The sequence below is a fragment of the Sylvia atricapilla genome, chromosome 3 (assembly GCF_009819655.1).
Source record: "Sylvia atricapilla isolate bSylAtr1 chromosome 3, bSylAtr1.pri, whole genome shotgun sequence".
Lineage (NCBI taxonomy): Eukaryota > Metazoa > Chordata > Aves > Passeriformes > Sylviidae > Sylvia > Sylvia atricapilla.
The window spans coordinates 67,831,455-67,855,970 of record NC_089142.1 but is presented as its reverse complement, the minus strand read 5'-3'; the positions used below and the strand labels follow the sequence as shown (position 1 = coordinate 67,855,970).

The following is a 24,516-nucleotide window of genomic DNA, read 5'->3' as shown; positions in this document are numbered from 1 at the left end:
TTTTCCCTTAGTTACATTTGAATACTGTTATTTTTCTTGTTTGTTTTATCTTGTTTCGTGCCAGATGTTCTTATCAAGGAAAACAATGGTGGTGTGTTTTAATATTGATGAGTTGATTCTCCTGGGAATAATAGTATATCTACCTTCTCAGAATACAAATTGTGGGAGACTTTTTATGGTGTAATTACCACAATGCTCTGAATTTTAAGTGCAATTCTTTAAAATTGTGGAAAGAACTTTCTGCTTATTATCTTTATTTTATCTCCTTTAAAAGGAGAATGACTCTTCTTTTAAAATTATGTATTGTTTTGGTGGGCTTTAAAAAGCAAGCATATAAATCACCAGGGGTACTGTGTAATCTGTCAAAGCAGCATATGCTTAAGCACCTTATAAACTATTAAGTAATCATAATTATTTCTTTTTCCCAGTTTGTTAGTTTATTTGTTTTAGTAATTGCAGGGCAGTTGCAGAGTAATTAAAGTATCTTGCTTTAACTTTTTCTTCCCCCCCTCCTTTTTCCCTTCAGGAGCTTGAAGTGCTGAAATCATAAATGATTTGCTGACAAGCTGAGCTTGCAATGCAGGCAATAAAAACGGTGGAAAAAGAAGTGACTTTTATAAAGGAAACACTTTTCACAGAATCCTTCCTGAAGCAGCAAGAGTGCAGGAGGAACCCGGCGAGCAGGCAGCTCCAGGAGCAGCAGCCATTGGAAGGAGCTGTCTGCAGCCCGGAGTGCTGCACTGAGCATGTCCCAGCGGAGCCCAGCGCAAGCAGCACATTATGCAAAAAGGCAGCTCTAGCAGATGGGAGAGAGGCACAGCAAGCCTTTGCCTCGCTTGCATCACCACCGCTTGAAAACAAACCTGGATCGCTAGAGGGGATCTCGCCCGCGGGCCAAAGGGATGGAATCCGGGAGGATGGCTTGATTGCCAAAGGTGCTGCACCGCGGAAAATCATGGGGAATCAAGATGGGAAGCTAAAGAAAAATGCAGGTGATGTGCAAGAAGGAGGAGAAGATGCCTCTGGGCCCAGGGATACGGACGGCACAAAGAAGGTATCGGGAGGCAGAAGGGGACTGGGGAAGCATGCAAAGGGAAGCGAATCGGGCAAGAAGAAGGGTAAGTCGGACTCCAGGCCCTCTGTGTTTTCAAATCTGAGGATCAGAAAAAATCTGTCCAAGGCTAAAGATGGGAATAGCAGTTCACGGGAGGATGTTTTGGAGAGCCAGGCCTTGCAGCCTGGGGAGATGGACAGTACTCATTCAATTGTAACCAAAACTCCCGATATAAGCATCTCTGCAGATGAAGGGGGTCTCTCAGACACAGATGTTGAACATTTTGAAATCAGAAATGAAACTGTTCCAGCTGCTGCAGAGACACAGGATGGACAAAGGACCAGCTCTGGCTCTGATACGGATATATACAGTTTCCATTCAGCCGCAGAACAAGAGGATTTGCTTTCTGATATCCAGCAAGCTATTAGACTGCAGCAGCAGCAGCAGCAGGGGGCAATTAACATTGGAACTGAGGACCTTGTCACCAAAACAATGGGCCGACACATGGCTAATTCTCAAGCAACCCCCTTAGATTTTGAACGGTTTTTTTCAGTAACTACCACTGACAAAGAGAGGAGCCCAGACACTGAGGGGGCTTTTCCAGCGGTATCGGAAATTGTGGAAAACATTCCCGTCTCCTGTGCGACTGAACGTGAACCGAAAGAAGCGGTAAATGGCACAGGCTCTCCTGGTAACGGCGTATTTGAAACGCAGGAACGCCAGCTATTGATCGAGGAGCAGCTCGTGGCTGGAGTGGATGCTGGAGCCAGTGAACTACAAGACGGTTTGAATGGAGCTGCAGTGGAAAACGGGTCTCAGACACACAGCTCTGCACAACCTTTTCCAACTTCAGTGGCAGATGCTGAGGCTAAAATTGCTGAAGTGCAGGCTGTTGATTTTCAGGGTTCAGTGACGGAGGGTGATATTTCAGATGCAGGCCGTGACCATGCTCCTGAGACTCAGGAAGGGAAATGCTCTCTGTCTGCCAGTCAAGATGAGCTGCATAATGGTTTATCCACAGAAATGAAAAATGGCAGTGTGTCCTCTGAAGGAACAGCAGACAGTCCGATGCTTGGTTCCCGATGTTTTAAGCCCTATCTAATTAATCCCTGTTACATCAAAACCACAACTAGGCAACTGAGTTCTCCCAACCATTCACCTTCTCCCTCCCCATCCCAGAGCCCGCTTGTCACAAGGAGGCAGGAGTCCTTCCACAAAAAGGAGAAAGTATCAATCAGGAAGAAGAGGTCTGCTAGTTTGGCAGGTTTGTTCAGTCGTTCTGCAGACTGGACAGAAGAGGTGTCTAATCACAAGAGTGAGATAACAGAGAAGGTGAGCTCTGCAGACTATTTGGAGCACAAGGGGTTTAGAGAGAAACTTCAAACAGAAAGAGTGCCTTTGACTCATTCAAGAAAGTCCTCAGGGGTCCAGGCTTCTACAGAGACATTTCCCAATGTCTTTTCAGGTGAGTGATATCTATTAAGGATTGTTTTGGGCTGGTTTTTCTTCCCCACAACAGCTTTTTAAATATTTTTAAAATACTTTAATTCATCACATGCAAAACTTTGTATGCATTATCATCTGTATGTGTGCTGACAGCTTTAAAATCCAAGGCCTGATCTTACAAACACAGTCACATTTCATCAGTCTGGCAGTACTACCAGAAAAGGAAGTGCATAACTCTTTGAAGTTTTTCTTTCTGCTTGTCTCCTTTGTCTACATCCTGGAGGAAAAGGCTGAATGCCTTAAATTATTCTTGTTGAAAAATGCTAAAATCTGCACTGTTGTAGGCAGAACCAGCTCTCTGCATAAATAGATCTTTCAAATGCAAAGCTTTCTGTAACCAGGATCATGTTTGGGGTTTTCTTGGGCTAGGTGCTGTTCTAGTGTACTGTAAACTTATGAGAGCTGCACCTGGTGTTAGACTGAGGCAATGAGGAGGATTTGCCTAGTACAAAAAGGAAAAAGCCATGCAAGCACAGATGGACAGCACTTCAGAAAGGAACCAATTTCCTCTTCAGAAGGGGGAAGGAGGAGAAGAAAGAAATGTTAATGCATTGAAAAGCAGCAAAAATAGGGTAGGAGAAGGGAAACTGGGGGTTGTACAATTAGCTGTGACAGCCTGCTGCTCAGGCTACATAAGGTGACTCATTCAGTAAAGTATTCTTTACCTTGTCTGTTAGGCAGCTTGCATCCTGTCACAAAGACACAGGAGTAGAAAGTTCACAAATGAAGTAGTGTGAGTAGATGTTTATATTTTCCTTCACTCTGAGGGTTTTTTTCCCTTGTCTTCCCCCAGCCTGAAGTTTCTTTCTAAAGGTAATATGTGCATAAATAGGAACATTTCTGCCACATAGGAAGTGTGTGTACAGAGAAAACTCAGCAAAATATTCCATATATTTTTCACTTAAGGAATCTGTAGAACTAAGAGAACATACCCTAAGAGCACCTGCTATTAGATAAAGTCAGTTTTGTTTTGAATGAAGTCAGTTCTAGATGCACGAGCACAGCAACCATATATGTGCACAAGCTCTTTGCAAAAAATGGAGTGAGATTATTTTTGTGCTTTTATGAAAAGTGAACAAAAGACTATGATTTATATATAACCAAAATTATTTTCTAGATTCAAATTACAATGCTTCCTTTCTTTCTTCAGTAGCTTTGAGCAAAAATCCCTAACTTCAGTCTAGAAAATTAGAATTCAAATTTTTAACACAGAAAAAAACAGACCCCTCTGAGACTATCCCTGTGTAAAGTGAGCTGAATCTCTTTTTTTCTTTTAAATCCCTTTCATCTGTTTCTTACACTTAATTTCAGAAATGCTACCTAAACTTTTCCAGTTTGAGGTGTTCACTACTTTCAGATTTATAGCATATAAAAAGCACAGTGGTTGTTGATTTTTTTTAGCTATCAACATTTGATAGCATATAAACAACTGAGAAAATTTTTAATTGCCACATCAGTAATTAGATTTTATGGTGGTGCTATGATGGAAATAAATTTTATGTGGCCAACTTCAGGAACATAGTATTTCTTTTTAGATACCTGTTTTCTTGGAAATAGATTTTTCCACACTTCCTCACAAGGTTTTGATTTACTTACTAACAATTTTGGTTTTGGTTTGGTTTTTTTTTTTTTCCCACCAATGCTTTAGACTGTTATTGTGAAGGGACCAGTGTCCAATGCAACAGTAGTTCTATCTCTTATGGAAATTACAGTGACCCTCATTTGCATGTACATACCAGCTGTCTTTACGGGCAGAGGACAATTATATCTTTCAGTTCATGCAAAAAAGCTTAAAGTGAGGGAACTGGAAATGACTCATCTCTGTTTGGCCATTCAGATATTTTAAAAATGTATTTACAAGCTATAATTTATCAAGAATTTAAAAAGAACAACTGGTGTACATAGAAAAGGGAAATTAAACTTCACATTACTGTTTGCATAAACTGCTATTGCTTTAAGACCAGAAAAGTCTCTTTAAGTAAGTCATTCTGCACAGCAATGATTGCAAAAATAATTTCCTTGTAATTTGAGTGACTCATTCAGTAAAGTACTCTTTTTAATATTTTTAAATATTTTAATTATTTTAATTATTTTTTATATTCTTTACTTGTGAAAGATATTGTATTTTTCAATTTCAAACTTGCATACATGAGATACATTGATTTGGGGATTAGCATCAGGCTTTTAGAAATAACATTCTCTATAGTGGAATATTTCTAGCTTAAAAAAAACCCCAAAACAAAGCAAAGCCACTCCCAAACTGCTTCTTGCCTACAGCATTAAATCCCATTTTGCTGTGCAGTGACTGCAGCATTGCTCTGCATTTCTAACTGGAATCAAGTAAAATATTCCACAACACTTTATCATTGATTTCAATGACAGCAGGTTCTATGCAGATGATTGGCCTACTTTTGTACCGTGTTGTGGTTTGGCTCTGTCCCATTTGGTTTTCACAGTGAGCTATATGAGCTGTTTAAGACTGCCTTAATGTAAAATGTAGATGGAAGCCAAGGACTGGAATGGCAGAGACTTTGCATATTTTAATTTTTCTTTATATAAGAAGGAAAGTACAGTATTTTGAATTTGATGTATTTCTTAGAAACGTGGTATGGACAAGTTTATGGGCATTTTGTAATTCAGGTGTTGGATCTATTTAATTTTTTTAATGTGAACAGCTGTATTTGAATTTGTAGTGACAGTAATTACAAGTCCTAGATTACCCAATGCACAGTGGGGCCATGGTTTTTATATCATGGTCCCAGGAGAACAAGAGCTCAACAAGAGTTGGTTCTCACTATGGAGTGTGGCAGTGAATGATTTGCGCTAATGTGAAGAGACTGTCTTGATGGGAAAACGAAATTGATTGTTTCCAAACATCAGCATAATTGAAATGAAAGCTCCAATAGACAGATTTAGTAAAAAGAATTTCATTCTTGCATTAATTTGAGGTGCAGTGATTGTAGAGGAGCTAATAAGGGTGTCTTTTACATAAATTGAATGAGTCCCATCAGCTGCCCCAGATGGTAATTAAACTTGACCCAGACAAACCCATGCCCTTCCTAATCTCTGTTGGCTGGTTGTAACACACTTGCTGCATGGAGCTCTTTCAAACAGATAATTTATCTTAAAATTTTTTCTTCAGGGATCTATATTTATTTCTGCTCTATCTGTAAAGAGGAGACAAATGAAAAGTCTGGTTAACATAAAACAGCACCTGAAGCCAGTGCTATCCTTGTGCACTCATGTCTGCTTTCTGATCTCTGCCACTTTATCTCACTTTTATACTGTGCTAATGCTATCTTCCTAATTGCAATTGCTATACAGTGTCTACAGGCATATACAAACATAAGTATGTGAAAGCTTGAAAGCACTGGATCAAAGTTTTTCTGAGACATAAAGCAGATATTTTTAAATGCTTTTTCAAGGCTTTTTTTCTTTCTGATTCATGTGATGCTGCACACAATATGGATTTGTATCTGTTGGCATCCTGAGTAGGCTGTTTATCCTGCAGCTGTTATTTAAGATTACTTATGGTTTGCTGATGTTTGTTAGCAGTAACACAACTGATTCTTTTATCAGATGAGGTGTAACCTCCTCTAGCTAAGGGAGCTGCCCAACAGCAATCCTACATGTGCTATGTGATCACATGCTGCACTGAGTGCTGCTAGCAAGCATCTGAAGGGAAAGATCCTCCTCTTTTTGCCTAGTACACACAAAACTTGGGGTGGGGAACCGCTCCAACACTGCACTTCCACTGCACTAAAATGTGTTTAAAAGTAGGCTGCAGTAGGTTATTGAAAGACTGTTGAGTGCTGATAAGTTACTTTGGTGTTACTGTGCCAGCACTGCAATATGGGATTTGGAGGCACATGAGTAGTTGCACTGGAATTCAGCACTGCCGCAGGCTTGTTTTGGTGGGATCTCATGATTAGTACTTTGATCTTTATCTAGAACTTCATTGGGAGTAGCAGGTTTTGGTCATGGGATTGAGTGGCTCTATCCTTTGGGCAACCACATTCTGAGCAGCACCACATTCTGAGGTATGACTGCCAGCCTGGTGTGTTCAGAGTAAGAATGTGTAGTCTTGGTTGTCCGATGGTCTTTTTTGGGGTGTGCAGGGGGAAAGGAAAATGGGCAATTTATAGCTGGTCTATGCATCTCTACTTGGTTCTGAGACAGTACCACTAGAATATCTGTCACACAAACAATCTGTCTGGGATTGACCATTAAAAGTTATTGTGTTCTTAAGTGACTTCATTTCTGTGAAACGAGCAGTGGACTATTACAGTGGGAATAATTATGTGGAGCTTGTTTGATTATATTTCTTGGATCTAATAGTGCTTTATTATTTTTTTTAATGTGCATGTTTTTTTAATATCTTGGGTCATGGTTGGTCTATTAAAAAAAAAAAAAACACAACTTTGTCTAGGACCCATTTGCTGGAAAAACAAAACAAAACAAAAACCAAACTATTTCTTGAAACAGTCCTTTTTTTTTTTTTTTTTCCTGTGCTGTTCTGTCTAAGGAAAAATAAACTTGGATTTGAAAAGCAACTCTAGGGATATTTTAGATTGACTATATATGAACGATTAAGTTTTAATGTGAATCATAGTGATAGAAAAGTACAGAAATACTAGCTACCCAAACTATTTTGTTTGTTTAGTGTTTCAATCGAGCTCAGGATATGGCCAAGTGTACTTCTTATGAACTACTTCCGCCAAAATTTCATAAGCTTACATAAGGAGTAGCAGTGATGAACTCTATACGTGTAGGTGTGGGTGACTGCAGCTCTGGTTATTTTTAGGTACATTTAAAAACATCATTCTGTAGCAGTTAGCTGGACTGCAAGTTTCCAGAAACTTACTTTTATGCGGCCAGTTGATCTTTTTTGGGAATGGGCTGAGCTGGTACAAAGGGACCAGGGCAGAAGCAGAAAGAAGCTGTGAAAGGAAGGTGATGGACAGATGTTAAGACTTTACATTGTGTCACTTCATTCCTGCCTCTTCATATGATAATAGAAGGCCAGATGCATTTCATTAAATGTTTTAGAAATGGCAGCAAAGTGGGTTCAGGAGCTGTATCATGCTATTATTTTCTCTAAGCAGTAGCAGCAGCTTCCTGCATTCCTACGTTGCAGTTCATGTAAAGAAAATTAGGGACAAGGAGGTGGGCTGTGTTACCTTGAGTGAAAAAATGACTGTTCCTAATTTTATTTCCACATTGCTGCTGTCCAGAATTTTTTCTTCACACTGATGAAAATAGCTAGGCTTTGTGACCAGGAAGTGGATTATGTTTTCTGATGTTAAATCTTGTTTTATTCTCAGATATATACTGACCATGACTTCTTTAATTTGTAGTTGCACAGCAGGGGAATCATTAAGTAAGTTAGCAGTTTTGCAACAGTAAGAAGCAGTGGTGCGTGTAAATATCACAAATTGTAAAACTAAACCCTAATATGTATAAAGCTAAATGTAAATACAGAAATATAGAAGAAATACATAAATATTGAGAATTTCATCTTTTTGACATCTTGACACATACAGCTGAGTAGTGGCAGGAGACTAGTCACAAATGAGATTTATTGAGACATTCTTATTTGTCAGTATAAGTATGATTTTTTTTTTTTTTTTAATATTGAGATCTATATAAAAGTTATCAGGAGTGCCAGCACTCTGAATCTGGTATGAATTTGAATCAGGAGAAAACACAGATAACTTTACTGTGGAACTAATTACAGAAGGCATCTTTCATTCTAGAGTTCTTTGGATGCTGAGATCTGTCTCAAATATCTCTTGAAGATGCAGAGATACTGTGTACTAGGGAAAAAGACACACGTATCCTTTCCTATTCCTTGCACTGATAAGGAAAAAAAATCACTGTAAAAAAGAAATCTATGCTGTAGTATCACAATAACTGTCTAGATTAAAATCTCTTAAAGGTCATGGAAGAAAAAAGGGAAAAACCCCAAAACATTGCCTTCATAAAAGAGGTTGTGTATCCAAGTGCTATTTTGTCATGCAAAGAGTCAAGAAATAACTTATGCTGAGAAATTGTTGAGGGAAATATTTGATTACATCAGTGAAAGAAAATTAAAGCCCAGTCACACACAGCAAGGGAGTTGTGTTTCTAGGTTTTCTTCAAATGAAGTCTAGAAGAACATATCTGCACAAATTAATAAATGTGCGCATCTCATTTTTGGTTTTCTGGAATGTAGTTCTAACTTTCTGCTTTCCCCCTTTCTTCATCTAACTTTTTTTTGTTTATGAATACAAAGAAAAGCTTTTGTATATATTGATAACTATTAAAAAGCAGATATTAAATTTGGACATTAGCACGCCTTGGCAACACAGGTCCTGGAGGGGAAAGAAAGCTAAGGCATGCCTGGGAGCCAATGAGTAGGTTGAAGGAAATGTGTTATTTGTGTCCCACTTTAAAGACTTCGTGATTTGGTTGAGTTCAGTTGTGCCTTGTGACTTTTGGTAGCTTGAGCACACGGATGAATTTACTTCTAAGGCAGAGAGAGGCCAGACTGTATTGAATGTGGAATAAATATCCAACCGTTGGGAATAAAGTTTTACAAATTTGTGTTGTAAGGAACAATGTGTATCAGGTTGGACTGACAAAAGATTTTGTTGGTCAAAAACACATCAGAGTGCTTCTTACTTTAAAAGAGCTAGACATCAAGAATTGTAGCTTTCCAGCAGTCTGTGAGAACCTGGCACAGACTGCTGCCTTCACATCACAAATCACCACAGAAACTAAAAGGGTAAAGAGGGCAGAATTAAATACTTGCTGAGAGGAAGCTAAGTACCTGGAAAACACAATATGAAATTTGCCAAAGATGCATATGGTGCCTAAAAGATTGGGTAGGCAGATATAGGTTCTCCTTCATAATAAATTGATATAATTAAGGAAGGTTTATAAATGTACCTGTCTAAGCTGCAATGATACTGCATTAGAATCTGAAGAGAAATCAAGGTTAGAGGACACCTCATTTAACGTTGGGGTGGAGGGGCATCTTGTTGATGTTTTCAGAAAGACACTTTGTAGTCTGTGTCACTGCTATATCATAATTTAGGAATTTTCTGGTATTTAAAAATAATTTTAAAATCTTAAGCTTCTTAAAGTTGCTATATGAAAGCTTTTGAAAGAGGTATTCTTACCTTTTCCTATATATGTCACATATATATATGTCACTAAATGACATATAGCAAATTTAGGGATGAAAGAATAGTTTAATATTCTGTCTCAGCTTATTCTGTTATACATATGTCATATGTAAGAAAATTCACTGTGGGGGAAAGGTGTAAAATCTTAGTCACCATGAAAGCAAGTCACCATGAAAAATTTCAAGGAGCTTATGTTCAAGTTAGGGAGACAGTGCCTCATAGACTTGCTAATCTGGAAGAATGCTGAAAGTACTGTCACAGCCTATCACAAATATTTTAATATATTTTGAAGCTCTGGTGATGGCAAAGATATAATACCTGTTTTTTATAAAAGGTAAAATGTTATTGCAAATAATTAAGCCAATTTTCATCATGTATTTTGACTGCAACAGCAAGCAAGTCTTTGGAACAAATCTTGAAGGAGGAAATGATAAAATATAATTAACTATTGAGTTTATGACAAAAGGGTAAAGAAAAACAACAAAATACAGCATGGTTTTAGCAAAGATCAATAAGACTACGTTGATAATGTTTTATTTACAGCTGCTTTCTATACAACACAAGAGTGGTAAGAAGGCATTAATGTGCATTTCCATACATAGTGGTAACACTGCAAATCATTTGTCTTAAGAAGAAAAGTCCTGGTGGTTTTAGATAAGGGACTCTGTCATGTTACTTCACTGCCACCAGAGGAGCAGTGTCATTTTGGCCTGCTCCCCCCTAGTGTTGTGATTGATGGGCTCAGTCAGACTGTGGAAAGTTTATTACATAATTAACACAAGAGTAAATCTGTGTTCTGACCTTTGTCCTCACCATAGCACTTGTAGGACTTGATATTTTCACTACCAAGTAAAATTCTCATTCTACTTCTGTCTTTCTATATTATGAGACAAATTTCAAGATTAGGAACTGAGCTGACCTTAGGATTTCATTTATCAGGATGAAGGTCTGCATTGATTAGATTTTCACATGCTTTCTAGCATGATTTGTGGAAATATGGTGTATGTTTAAGTAATCTTATAACAGACAACTGGGTTATATGCTGAAATTGGTAGTGTTGTCATGTCTCATAGTCAGCACAAATAAACAGGTTGTTTTAAAATACAGCTGTTTGGTTCAGTCAGGGAAAACTGTAGATCAAGTAGGAGATGCTGGTTTTTTGAAAGCTGTTTGTAGCATCCTTTTCTGGGGTGAATTTTTACTTCCTTAATTCACTGATCTCTCTTTTTCACCTGGATTTTTGGAGATTCCTTTTTTCAAATTTTGTCAGACCTCCACTTTTTCCATCAGGGCATCTCTGGAAGAATTTCAGGGCCATTTGAATGAGGTGCTACTTTTGCCCTACATGCACTGTAGTGGCCCCTGGGGCAGTGGTAGGATTCTCTTCCAGTGGCAGCTAATGCCCTTGTTTCCAGAAGTGAGCATGCACACGTGTTCCCTAGCTCTCTTTTGGATGTCTCAAGCACTTCAAGCTGTTAGCATTATGTGATGCTTTCTTCTTCTGTGTAATATGTTGCTCGTTCTTAGCAGAGTTTAAAAATCAGTTATACGCTTACTAAACTGTCTTGCAGAACCCAGAATCTGTTAAAGTTTTTTAGTGATAATTGTAAGGGTAAAATAAAGGGAAAAATACCTGCTTGAGTTGCACAGGGTTTGATCTATTCTGGTCCTATCCTTAGAGATAGTGAAGAGTTACATGGAAAAATTTTAATGCTCAACAAGGATACTTTGAGAGATAAAACATTGTAGACAGAATGAGATTGAGATGCCAAGAAATTCAGACAACTTGGCAAAAGTAAAACATAGTGTTTACTGTGGCAATCAGGTACAGGACTGATAAATGTAAAATGAATAATTTATAATTTTATTCTAGTTGTTTGAATAGTCCATGAATGTATTCAATCAATACCTTCTTGAGTTTAACTTAATAAATAGATATTTCTGACTTTAAAATTACATTGAATTGTGCGTAGGCAGACATAGAAAACTGCGGGAATGAGGGAGATAGTGTTGATATGTCTTTTTCTTAATTCTCACGCTTAGACAGGCTTTCTACTTTGACTTCTGAATTTAAGATGATGTGTGGGTTTAGTTCATACCATGTGAACACAGCCAGGGAATCTGGAGGCAGAACATCAGAGAAGGAAGGAAAATCTTCATTGGTATTTCCAGACATCCCTCACTTTATTAATGTTCTAAATACTGAAATATAAGATATAAATACGAAAAAAAAAATTTATGTATAATATGACAATATACAGTATAAATATATCCATATATAATATCTGTGGGGCTTTATTTCCCCTTAGAAACACAGGCTTTTATGCCACCAGTGAAGGTAGAAATCAGCTATTATACTGATAATAAGAACAAAAGGAAATATATTTGACAGTATTATACCAATATGTGCCCTATGTCTAGACATTTACTAATTTTGTTATATTTAAGGTTTACATTGCCTGGAAATTATATGCTTAAAACATATTTTATTTTGTTTTTATTCAAAGCTGAGGGGGTTTTTTTTGTTTGTTTGGTTTGGTTTGGTTTTTTTTGTTGGGTTTTTTTTTTTTTTTTTGGTGCCTTTTTTTTGTTGGTTTTTGTGGGGGTTTTTTGTTTGTTTGTTTTGTTTTGTTTGTTGGTTTGGGGTTTTTGTTTGTTGGGTTTTTTGTTGTTATGAAACTATATTGTGTGGAGGCCTGTTCCTTACTAGGTTTTCCATGTTTTATGTAACCAGGCTGTGAGAAATCTGTCACATGATTTTAGGAAAGTATCTGTCAATAAAAAATTCAATCCCTAAAAAAAATTTTAAAAAAGAAAACAAAACAGCTAAAGCAACCTCACAGGATGAGAAATCTAGAACAGTTTAGGAATCTAAATCAGAAGAGGATTAGAAACTCTACAGTGAAAAAGAACAATAAATAAAGTTTCTAATCCTGGAATATTGGGCATAATCTCCCAGGTCAATCCTCAGGCGAACAACAGGCAAAATTAAATTGCTTCTTTTATACCGCAAATGCATATTTAATATGCACTTATGCTGTACTTGGGCTTATTATTTGAAGAAAAGTTGACTAGAATACCAATTTCTGTTTCATTTCCCAGGTTACATGTGCATCTTGGAAAACCTCTTCTTTCTCAGCAGTCATGTGTTGCACATCATATTAAGCCTGAGTGGTACAGGTTAGCTGAAAAACTGGAAATTTGAAAAGATTGGGAAATGAAAGGAAAACATTAAAGTACTTTAATATGTCTTTATCATTGGGGTAATAATTTTATATGAAAAATACTAGTGTGCTTGATATGTTTGAGACCTAGTAAAGTACATAGACCAGCAAAAAGGGAAAATGGAGTGTGGTTGATTTGTCCTGAAAAATTATTAATTAAGCTTCTGCTGCATAGTTTGGGCAAATATGATGAATGTGTGAATATGTACTGAAATATTTTTAAGAAATTACATGTACTTGCAACTGCTCTCTCAGCTAAAAATATGAACATCTTTGCAGTATTTTTGTCTCTCTGGCATGTTTGTCCTCTTCTGGCATTCTGGGGCATGTTTGGTGCTGCACCATTCAGGTGCTTTGCTGGATAACTGAGACCTGAGTTAGGCTCCACCTTGCTGGCAGCATGCACAGAAAAGGAGATGGAAAAAGAATTGGAATGAAGGAATAATTTTGACTAATATGGAACAGCAGATAGCTGAAGTACAGAATTTCCTAACTTTTGAATGCAACACTTTTTTCTCCCCCTCCTATTTTCTCTCTGTTTTTTAGTTTGGGGTGGGGTTTTTTGTTGTTAGTTTTTTGTTTATAAAGTTACATTCATAAGTGAAATCCTTTCTAAATGAGAAACCATAGGAAGCCCACAACTGTCTTTTCACATTTTGCAAGACTAAAAGAAAATATTGTGGAAATTCACCATTTTGTCCATTTCTTTTTCCTTTATTTCCTGTACTGTCTCTCAAAAATAGAACAAGGCCTATGGTACATTTGGCTTCAAAGCTCATAAAATCACTTTGCTGTGTGAGCATTTCTAATTTTACTAAAACGGATGAAAAAGGAGAAAGCTGGGGGAAAGGAAGCAAGCAGATTTCAGCTTTTGAAGATGTGAGCAATGTGTGCATAAGTCAAGTGAACTCTCGAGGTGACTGAATACAGGATGTTGAGAACTGGTGTTATACTGAAGCCATTCACTCTGCATTAGGAAGAATAAAAATGGAAAGCCTGTCTCCAGTGATGCGACTGCTGTGTTAATGGTGAAAGTGCGGTGTAGTGCTCTGGTTTCTTGGAGAGACAATCACTGAGAGTGGCAGAAGGGGGAGCTTTTGGAGTATAACTAATTTTGGTTATTAGTCTCAACTGGTGCTCACTGACAGCTGTGCTCCCGGGCTTTTGCAAATCCGGTGTAAGGAGGATAGAAGACACATCTTGAAAGATAAATGTGAGGTTATAACAGCAAGATCCTCAGGGAAGCATTATTGCAAGCTCTGCTGTAGTGCAGTGCCTCAGTGCGTGTGTGTGTGTGCTTTCAGTATGACTGTGACTATGCTAGTTTTTTTCCAACTCACTTCCATTCATGCCTCTTCCTCCCCTCAGTAATTAAGCAAATTCAAAGCTAACAATATTTTTATGATATTGCTGCTTCTTAAGGATTTTCTTGCTCACCTTGTAGCTCTTTGAAAGGCTTGTCTTCTGACCATATCAAAGATGTACAGGGTAAATTCACTGAGTCATGATTTGCTTGTATTTCTCTGTGGACAATACTGAACACTCTTCCACCCACATTCGTCACACAGGGAGACAGTATGAATGGAAACCATCCTGGAACATGGCAATTTTCATTCAGTAGCGAATAGATTACATATTCTACAGAGATGGCTTTCATGAACAGTGGTGTTCAATTCTTGATCATAGGGATTGGATGAAGACTTGTTGTGTCATAGTGGAGCAGACAAGATCAGTAGCACTTCATCTTCATGGGAGTGGGAGAAAGAGGCAGATCATATTGAGGTGGAGAAAAAGGAACTTGGAAGCTGAGCCAGAAGATTCTGGCTGAGTCACAGTAGCAAAATTTAAACAAAATATCCACAGAATGCCAGAATACCTGATACTTCCAAATTAATCTCATGTTCTCATTCTTTTAGTTGATTGATTGTGTAATCCTTTGCAAGAGAAGAAAAAATAAAAGTATTTTTATCCCTTAGTGGGGTTTAATAAGTCATTCTAAGCTCCTAAAAAATATTTCCTGAGTTTATAGTTGCCTTACTTGCTCAAGATTTTTGGCAGGATCCTCAGAATACTGATTGATCTAAAGCTGAAGTTCCCATCTAATTAAAAATTTAGTATGCTTCCCATTCCTTGCCAAAATAATTAGGGGAAAGGTAAGAATAGGGTTCAGGAACTTCATGACTTGGGATTTCTAGGAAGAAATTTTTAAACATGAATAGGAATAATTTAACCGCTTAGGAAAAAAAGAGATCTCGGAGACCTTGGTTTTAGTTTTTACTCCTTTCATGGCAGGTAAAGGCAGTCAAGAGAAATTGCTTGCCATCCCATTTAAACCTGTAGCAGAAATCAGCCAATTATCTAATAATTATTAAATTATTAATCATTTAATTATTCCAGATTATTTGCAAACGTCTTCACCTGAAAGTAAGTTATTTATATGAGGGGATTAAGGTGTCTGAGGCCAAAAGCTGTTGCTGCTATTTTATATTTATAAACTAACAATGTAAAATTATAGCTCAAAATCTTGTATTTGCCTGAAATCTGTTTAAATCAAATTGTTGATTCTTCTAGCTTAAAAAGTACTTGCTAATATAATTAAATATTTTTTACTATCATATTTATTCCAAGACTACTTCATGCTCAGATGGACAAAATTGTATAATTCCTCCTACCATAATCTGCATTAATTAAATTCATTAATGACTTTTTTATACATATACTTATTTTATTTTGTTTGAATGCTGAAGTATTTTTACAAAATAATTAAAAACTACTATAAAAATTAACCCCCAACTGAATAGCAATTAAGATTCTGAACAATGCATTTGAACTTGAGCAAGACTGTTAAATGCTATAAAAATTAGCAAATGAATGGATGTATTAAGAGGGAGAAAAAGCCTCATTTCCAGCTTTGTAATTTACTGATATTGTTCCTGCTAATTAGGTCCAAACAAATGGAGGGGGTTCTTCTGGTTCTGAATATGCAGGAAAAGACTCTCTAAACATGATAAGATTATATAAATGTTGAAATGTCCAGAGGAAAAAAAAAAAGGAAATCCGTGAAGTCTGACATTCAATAGTCACGGGTAATATAGCATGCAGAAATGTGTCATTACTTGCATAATTCTTTCTTTTCAGGTGTAAGCAAAGTGATCTTCTGGGGTCAGCAAAAAATACTGCCTTGAACTAATAGATTATTTTGAAGAATTAACAGCTGAAGTGTGATAGAGGGATATGTCAAATAAGCAGTTTTGTTGGCATTGCATTTTAGGTGGTGTAACCAAGGAACAGAGGCAAACTTACTGGCAAGCGTAACAAAATTTATGTCTCACATAAGTTTATCTCATCACTTATCTCCAGTTTTATTCCCTTGAATGTATTGTATTTTGTCTAATAAAGGGCTAGCAGACTTGGCCTAATAATCAGATAATTATCAGATCTTTAGATGTGGAGAAAATCTTAGAAACAACTTCAACCATTTCAGTGCATTGTTTATTTTATGGTTTACGGCCAGATGAAGTTAAAATAATACAGGAACATCTAGCCAAATGTCACTTACAGCATCCTTTTAAAACTGCATCCAGATGTTTAAAAGAAAAACCTTTTTAGTATGTTCAGAAAGCCTGAGAAATTTTCCATTTTTAATAAAGTCAATGTTCAATGAGAAATCTTGTATGTAAAAACCAGTAGAAATATAATTCTCAATATTATCGTATTATGCTAAATTACACTAAAATGCTTTCTTAACACAGTTTTGGGTTTTGTTTGGGTTTTTTTTAAATACCTTTGACTTTGAATGAGTGAGTGGAAAAAAACAGGCTATACAAACTTATTTAGCTAGGAGCTGTATTCCCAGCTAGTTTATACTCAAACATGTAATTAACTTTATTACTCCATTTGTCTTTTCTCTTTCAGTAGATCTATTTCATCTCTTCTTCAATATCATATGAATCTGAACTTCGGCATCTTTTTGCATCTGAAATTTTAGAGCTTAAGCAACTTAGTATTCTTACAATATAGGTTTTACTGCAACCTGAGTATGTAACTAATTTTATAGTCTATTTCAGACTAAACTCACAAAGAACTGTCATATTTTAAACCACTAATGTTTTCTCAACTAACATATTTTATAACGTATGCTTTCTTTCATGTTCTGGTTGGATAACAAAACACTTTGATCATGAAATCTGGCCCTATAAGAGGAATAAATATCTTCTTGCTCTTTAAAAGCTTTACTTCTCTGAATTGCTGCTTGTGACACTGCATTTTAGTTCAGAGCACTCCACCACTCTGGAGCTATATACAATACAATTTAATACAGAATAGTTAGGAATTCTTTTTGTTACTATTCTTTTACTGAGAGTTCCTCCAAAGAAACAGAGCAAAATTTCTTGAAGACTGTAATAACTTTATGATTTAAAAAACAAAGACTCATTCCTGGAGTTGAGAAGCTAAACCCTATACTAACTTTGTGTGAAATCTTTGGAGGAAGCTTCATCTGTCACTAATATCTTGATTTTCCCTTCAGAACAATTGTATAGGAAACTGATGCTACAATAACAGCTCACGGTTTTTGTTTCTACTTTACAGTGCAGCCAGCATATATAATATATACATATATTTTCTTGAATATATTAATTAATCAATATACAGATAAATATAAAATATTTCTGCATAATGATTTTAGGTTATATCAGATATGTTCCTAAGGTTTTTATTCAATATTTTTTACTTCTAATGATTGAGATTTTCAATACACATTGTAATGCCTAAATGCTTGTGTCCTGTGTGTAGCTACAAATTCTTACTGATCTCTCATCACCTTGGCAGGACGAACTCTACTGGAAAAGCTCTTCAGCCAGCAGGAAAATGCACCACAAGAAGAAGCAGAAAAACTGTGTTCTCGCATTATTGCAATGGGTCTTTTGCTTCCCTTCACTGACTGCTTCAGAGAGCCATGTAACCAGAGTGCCAAGCAAAGCACACCCACGTTTGATGTAAGTACTGAAAGAGTTGTCTTTTGTCTCTTTTGTGAAGCAGGACAGGATTTTCTAATAGTTTATCCCTCCTGAAAGAATTCCGTTTGTCATTTCAATGAAGATTGTCTTTAGGAGACTGCCCAGCTATTTTTCTGTGCTTGGGTATGTACACTTTTGTATCCACATAAGAATGTTCTCCTGTGACTTGATTTCTTAACTTTTTAAGTCGTGTCTTATTCTGTTCTTCATTTGCAGTTTTCATTGTTGTCTTCTTTGAATCAAAGCACTTTGTATGACTACCAAGATTTCCATCAATAGCAGCTTCACCAAAAAATATAAATCAAAGGAAAATCAGAAAAGAGCATGTCACAAAATTTTACAGAACACAAAATAGATGTCTATGCTAGGTGGTTTTTCTTTTCCCCTGAAAATACTTTTGATACAAAATAGTGCAGGGGTCAATGCAAATATGCTGGCATTCCAAATAAAGTGTTATCTGTACTGTGGGCTACTTGGCCAGGCATTTGCTTACTGGTACAAATCTGGGTGTAGACATACTTTTCTTTTCTCTTGGATAATTAATTCAACATTAGGATGTCTTCTTGTTGTAACCTGTGGTACTTTGTACTGTTTTATGTGGCTAACAATAATTAGGGATTTTCTCTTCACTAATTAGCTTCAAAGCAGTGTACAAATATGAACATATTTTTTTTTTCTGTTATAGTTAAGATCATCCTTATTCTATACATTAAGTTGAGGTTTGGTTACAAACACTCAAAAAAGGATTGGCATATCTTCTTAAGTCTTTAAATCTTTCTCATCACTCCTAAAGAATAGTTTAACACAACTGGTGAAGGGAAAACTGAGGGAAATCATTTTTTTCCAATGAATTCTTATATAAGCTTTCCTAAAAAGCATTTTATCTACAAAGTCATCCCATGATCCCTCTAACAATATTATATGTTTATGTTTTGGCTTTCGTGTTACAGTTTCTTTTTGGGTTTTTTAAGATGCAACATTTGAATTTTTTTTAACTGGTTTTTGAAATTAATTGAAAAATGCAATTTAACTATAAAACTGAGGTTACCCAGGCAACTTAAATTCACACAGCATTCGAAGTTCCTTATTTTCCAGGTTGTTTAAAAGAGTCTGGTAATGTTTTCCACTCTCCTGCTGTTACCATATAATCAGCAATTTCCTTTAGATTATTGAATACCATATTTTTAAGGAACTTCTCTTGTATTCTAAATAGATTTCTTATCAAATTCAGAGTTCTCCAAGAAACAGAAAAGTTTCTTTTTTTTAACTGTTATATCATGTTTTGTCTAAGTATCTAAGTATTTAGTTATCTTTTGTTTAATGTATCCAAAAGGAGGGACATGGTAGTAGCCTAGTACGTCAACCATCTGTTAAGGTCAGGAATTTAAGATGTTTCTGGATTAGCAGTGATCTTAATTTGGCTTGCTTTATAGTAAGCCACGAATGTCACAGCTTCTGTGACTACTTTTCTGTATAAATATCCCAAATAGATGGCACTCCTGGTAAAACAATGCCAGAAATGGTGTATGGCCATCTGCAATGGAACTGGTGGTTCATCGTACTCCAAAGGAGCATCCAGCTCTCTTCAGCACCAGGTCTCCATAACTGAATCCGCACAGTGCAGAGCTGAGAGCTGCTGATGCTGAGTCATGCAATATGTTTCTACTCCAGCCTTGGTGACCACAGTACAGGAGCACCTTTCAGTTTATTTTTTGCATGTTCTCCAAAACAAAAATATTTAGAAATTGCACTATAAATTCTAATGGCTGGAAACCTGAAAATTATGCATCTCCTTGCTTCTTAGAGTAAATTTAAACTATTTAAATTAAATATAAAGTATTCTAAGTATTTTACAGGAAATAAATCTTAATTGATATGTAAGGGAATGAAACAATTAAAAATTAGGTTGAAAAATTATGGGGATGCTGAATGTTACTTTAAAAAGGACACATAAGGTTGGCGAGTTGTGTCCTCTTTTGCATTCCTCTCCATGTGTGTACTTGGGGGTTTTTTTCCTATTCACATTTTTCTTGGTTTTTTGCATTTTTTAAAATTCATTAGATCAAAACTTTAATGTTGATCTAACAGTTTATTTTAAAGATGAAGGAATCAGGACTTAATTAAGGACTAGCCTTAATACCTAAATCTCACCCATCTAGAATTAGGAGGTATATCTTTTTTGACCTTACTCTAAAATTGGGAGCAGAGCCAGAGCCACATTTTTTGTTTATCTCTGAGTTCATCAGACCCCCAGTTCAATTTTGGATTGCCTCTATTACGGCTGATATCCCTTTCCCTTAGCTGAAACTGCCATCAGCAAAGCTCCTGTAGCCCTGTCCTGGTCCCTGCCGCTTGTCGGCTATCCTCCCTTCTTCATGAAGCCATGGTGCTTGCCTGTTCCTTAATGTTACTTCTTTGGCTGTTTTGATTCCATCCTAATCTGGTGCTTGTAAAGTCTCTTAGGTCACTCTTTACAATTTTATTTTTTTTTCCGGAATTTCCAACACTTTTTCCACTGAAACCCATTTTTGAATCCTTTTCTCCTTTTGTGACTTATCCCTTGTATTTCTGAACTTTAAAGTATTATTATTTTAAAATTTAATAGAATCCATTATTCCCTTCTTGCTTTAGTGTGGTCCCACAGACTATTTTTTGAAGATGTTAGGTTACAGCTTATGAAAACAATTCAATAAGTTTTGTTCACTCTATGATCTGTTACTCATGGCTTGAGATGAATATAAACAGATTATTTTCAAGTCTTGTTCTCTCACTCTGATCCCCTTTTCTGGATGGCCTGTAGTGAATTCAATTTAACATGGCTAATGCTGAAATCTCTTGGAATATTTGCAATTGCACATTCTGATTATATTCTCATTTTCTTTATTATTCATGCCCGCTGGTCACCTCTACTTCTCCCTGTCTTAGAAATGTTTATCCAAATCTTGTGTCTGTTTTCTCAGTAATGCAAGAGATCTGGTTTGCTTTTTTTTCTCCCAAGACATTCCAGGCTCCAATGTAGGCCATTAAAGAACAGTGCAGCCCTCTTTTTTTGATTTCTTTTTGGATCCTTATTTTTCCCTTCCCCTCTGTCTGACTGCAGTTAAGCAGTACGTTGGAAGTAAAGACAACTTCCACAGCTCTTAGTTTCTTGGGCTAGTTTTTTTATAATGGCTCCTAGAATTCAGTTTAATTTAAATTTTTGGCACTCGTGTCTCTGGTGTACACTATGCTCTGTGGATGTGATGCTTACTCCTTTTTTCATATATGAAAAACATGAAGGATTAACAAATGCCAAATGAGAGCACAAATCTTCAGAGAAATAGCAGCTGTCACCACATTTATGCTGAGCGTCATTTCCAAAGGCTTATATATTACTCAGGTCTTTGGATAGATTTTAATGTTGATTGGAGGTTGCATGTTCATGAAGTATCTCTGAACTTTTTGTCAATTTAGCCCAAAGCACAGAAATTTAAAACTGTTTAAAGAGCTTATGAGAGAACTTGCATGTTCAATCTTGGCCTGCTCTACCAATTTTTTCTTTTGAAACAGCTGATGGCAGTTGCCCAAAATAAAAGATTACTCTGAAAAATGCAGTTAAAAGCTTTAAAAGTAACATAAATGGAAAAGGGTTGGTGTTTTTAAGATTTCACTGTTGAGAAACAGTAGAAGGTTTTGTTATAGCTCTTCCTACCTACTCTTAAAATGTAAAGAGTATCTTAAAGAGTAAGTAAAAGTTCAGTGGCGGATTCTCTGTCTAGACATACCTTGCCCTTACTGCTAGTTTCCAATTTGCTAGGGAGGCTGCTAATTTTTGTTTCATGTGTGTCATGGCAACTTACTCATCAGGCTATCTTTAGTCTTTCATGTTTCTGCTAGTATTTTATAAAAGAAAAACAGAGGGTATAACTAAAAAATAGATAAAGTCAAGTGAGTAAATGGGCAATTTATAGAAAGATAGATAGATTAGCAAAAGCCTACAGAAAGCATGTTCTCTGAAAAAATTGCTTGCCTTTTGAATAGCTATTGCCTTTTAAATTTTTCCCTTTGGAGCAGTTATTTCAAGAGGGTTTCTAAAGATTCAAATAAAACCAAAATATTTTCTGAGTAAATGCTATGCAAGACATTCATGCCCTGTGAAAGTCTTCCATTTATAAACCATAGAATCACAGAATTTTTAAGTTTGGCAAAGACCTTGAACAGTTTATTTTAAAGACATAGGAATCAGGACCTAATTAAGGACTAGCCTTAACACCTAAATTTCACCCGTCTAGAATTAAAAGGTATATCTTTTTTGACCTTACTCCAGAACTGTGAGTAGAGCCAGACCCATATTTTTTGTTTATCTCTGAGATCGTCAGACTCCCAGCTCAGTTTTGGATTGCCTCCAGTTTGGCTGGTGCCATTTTCCACATGGACATTCCTGAACGCTTCCCGGTATGGTGATTCCACCACTTCCCTGGGCAGCCTGTTCAATGCCTGACTATGCTTTCGGTGAAGAAATCTTACATAATACCCAATTTAAACCTCCCCTGAAGCAGCTTAAAGCCTTTGCCCCTTGTCTTGTCACTTGTTAGCTGTGTGAGCTACCTATCTTCCTACAAGTAATGCAGCTGTAGTCTCATGCTTTTTAGCATACTACCTCATTAAATTATCCTATTAGAGTAAAATCATCATGAAATCGACATTTCTAAAGGGTGTGTCTTTGGAAACAATGTAACAATGTGCAAGTTTTTCCTTCACTTGTTGGAAGATCACAGTTTTTAGTAAGTAGAGATCTGCTTACTAAAACATCTTACATCTGCTTAGCTTCTCTCTTAATAATCACCGATAGTTACTGTTTGAGAGCCATTAGTAATGTGGATAAATTATAAATATTTGCTTTAGATTTTAACTGTTCAAAACAAGGAAGAAGCTGGCATTTTCCTACCTATGCAAGGCAACTTTCTTTAACATCTCAGTGCTAAGAAATACTGACAGTACTTTATGTTTGCATTTTATCCAGTAGTTGCAAAAAAACCTGTTTTTTCTACACTCTCTGAATATGTAGTCTCTAATTACGATTTCCTGTTTCAGATTTTCCAGTTCATGTTGTATGGTCTTAAGCTATGGCCAGTTTTTTCTTTCATACCAAGTTCCTATTTAATTTTCTGACAAGCTTTGCAAGTAATTGAGCATTAGGTTTGAAACACCTAAATTCTGAATGATTTTTTTTATGATAAGGGATTTTTTTTTATAATTTTGTAAGTGCTTTGGAGAAGAAAACTGAGCATACCTTAGTATCCCTACTGTATTCTATGTTTAAGGAACTTAATCTCTATTTCACGCTGAAGGGTCCAGTAATGACTACTTTTCAGGTGGCATTAACAAAAAAAATCATCTTCTTTCGTCTCTGTCTGTGTTTTGATTTTGACTTGACTATAACTCTGCATCTCTTTTCAGTGCTTCCATTTAATGCTCTTACTGTGTTGAGTACAGCCGTTAATGCCTTCTTGATTTATCAACAGTTTCAGCACATTCTATAATGGAAGGGATAAATAAAATCTTCTGGATGGTATCTTTTTTGCTGTGTTATGATATGATTTTTACACAGAGTCATGTTTGACAGTTTAGGATAGGCACTACCCCTTGTGCCATTTGTAGTTATGATGCCTGACTAGGCTGTCATCTGTCTCTGAAATAAGGCCTCTCCAAGGAAGCATAGTGACAGACAGCATGAATGGAAAACACTGCAAAAAAAGGCTGTTATCCTATTATCTCCTGGCCACCTGTGGTGATGCAAATGCTTTCTAAGGAAATAAAGACGCTGCTTTCTTTCTGCTGAGTAGTAGCAGATGGTGGGACTTTGCAAGTCGGAAGGAAGAGAAATCAGTGATGTGAAGGCTTGACATAATTTAAACTTATTTGCACTGCTGATATCAGTCTGAAAATTAGTGGGTAAACAGATTGCAGATAGAGTTCTTTTTCAGAAGACAGAGCCAAAATATCACCAGTGATCAGTTTCCAAAGAACGTTCCAAGTACTGACATCAGCTAGGAGAACTTCAATTCTGAACAGCAGCACATAGCTGGCAGCAATGCATGTAACATTTTTTCAAGCATACTTTTGATGCTTGGGTATATAATATGTAAGACTGAATGTAGGCCCATCTCAGAGCAGTATTTATCAGAGCAGTACATTGGAGTACTCAATTTTATTAGAGTAGTACACTGGAGTCAATAGTGAATAAGTCTTCAAAAGTAAACAGGTGAAAATTGTGGAGTAGGGCAGAGAAAACTGATTGTTAATCTACTGTCCTAATCTTTGTTTGTAGTATAGGTTACCATAGCAGCTCATTTTGGCTAAATCAAAGCCTCCATATCTCCTCTTCCATTGCCCACTCACGCTTTGTGATACTTTGTCTTTTGTGGTGAACAGTTCTGAATGTTCTTGAGTGTAGTAAAACAAAAACATTTGATCGTTGAGCTGAAGTTTTGTTCTTATGCTACTTCCCTGCTTCCATTTCTTAAAAAAAATTCAATTTATTTTACAGTTGTTAGCTCAGGCTC

The 24,516-nt window shown here is 36.4% G+C and overlaps 1 protein-coding gene across 1 annotated transcript in view; it reads left to right on the top strand.

The window, feature by feature from the left end:
• The first annotated feature begins 532 nt into the window (after window positions 1–532).
• FMN2 (formin 2) overlaps window positions 533–24,516 on the top strand; it is a 151,215-nt gene continuing 127,231 nt past the window's right edge. Inside the window, 2 exon segments of the mRNA XM_066314421.1 lie at window positions 533–2,519; window positions 17,784–17,950. Coding sequence (XP_066170518.1) covers window positions 578–2,519; window positions 17,784–17,950 — 2,109 coding nt within the window. The 5' untranslated portion in view covers window positions 533–577.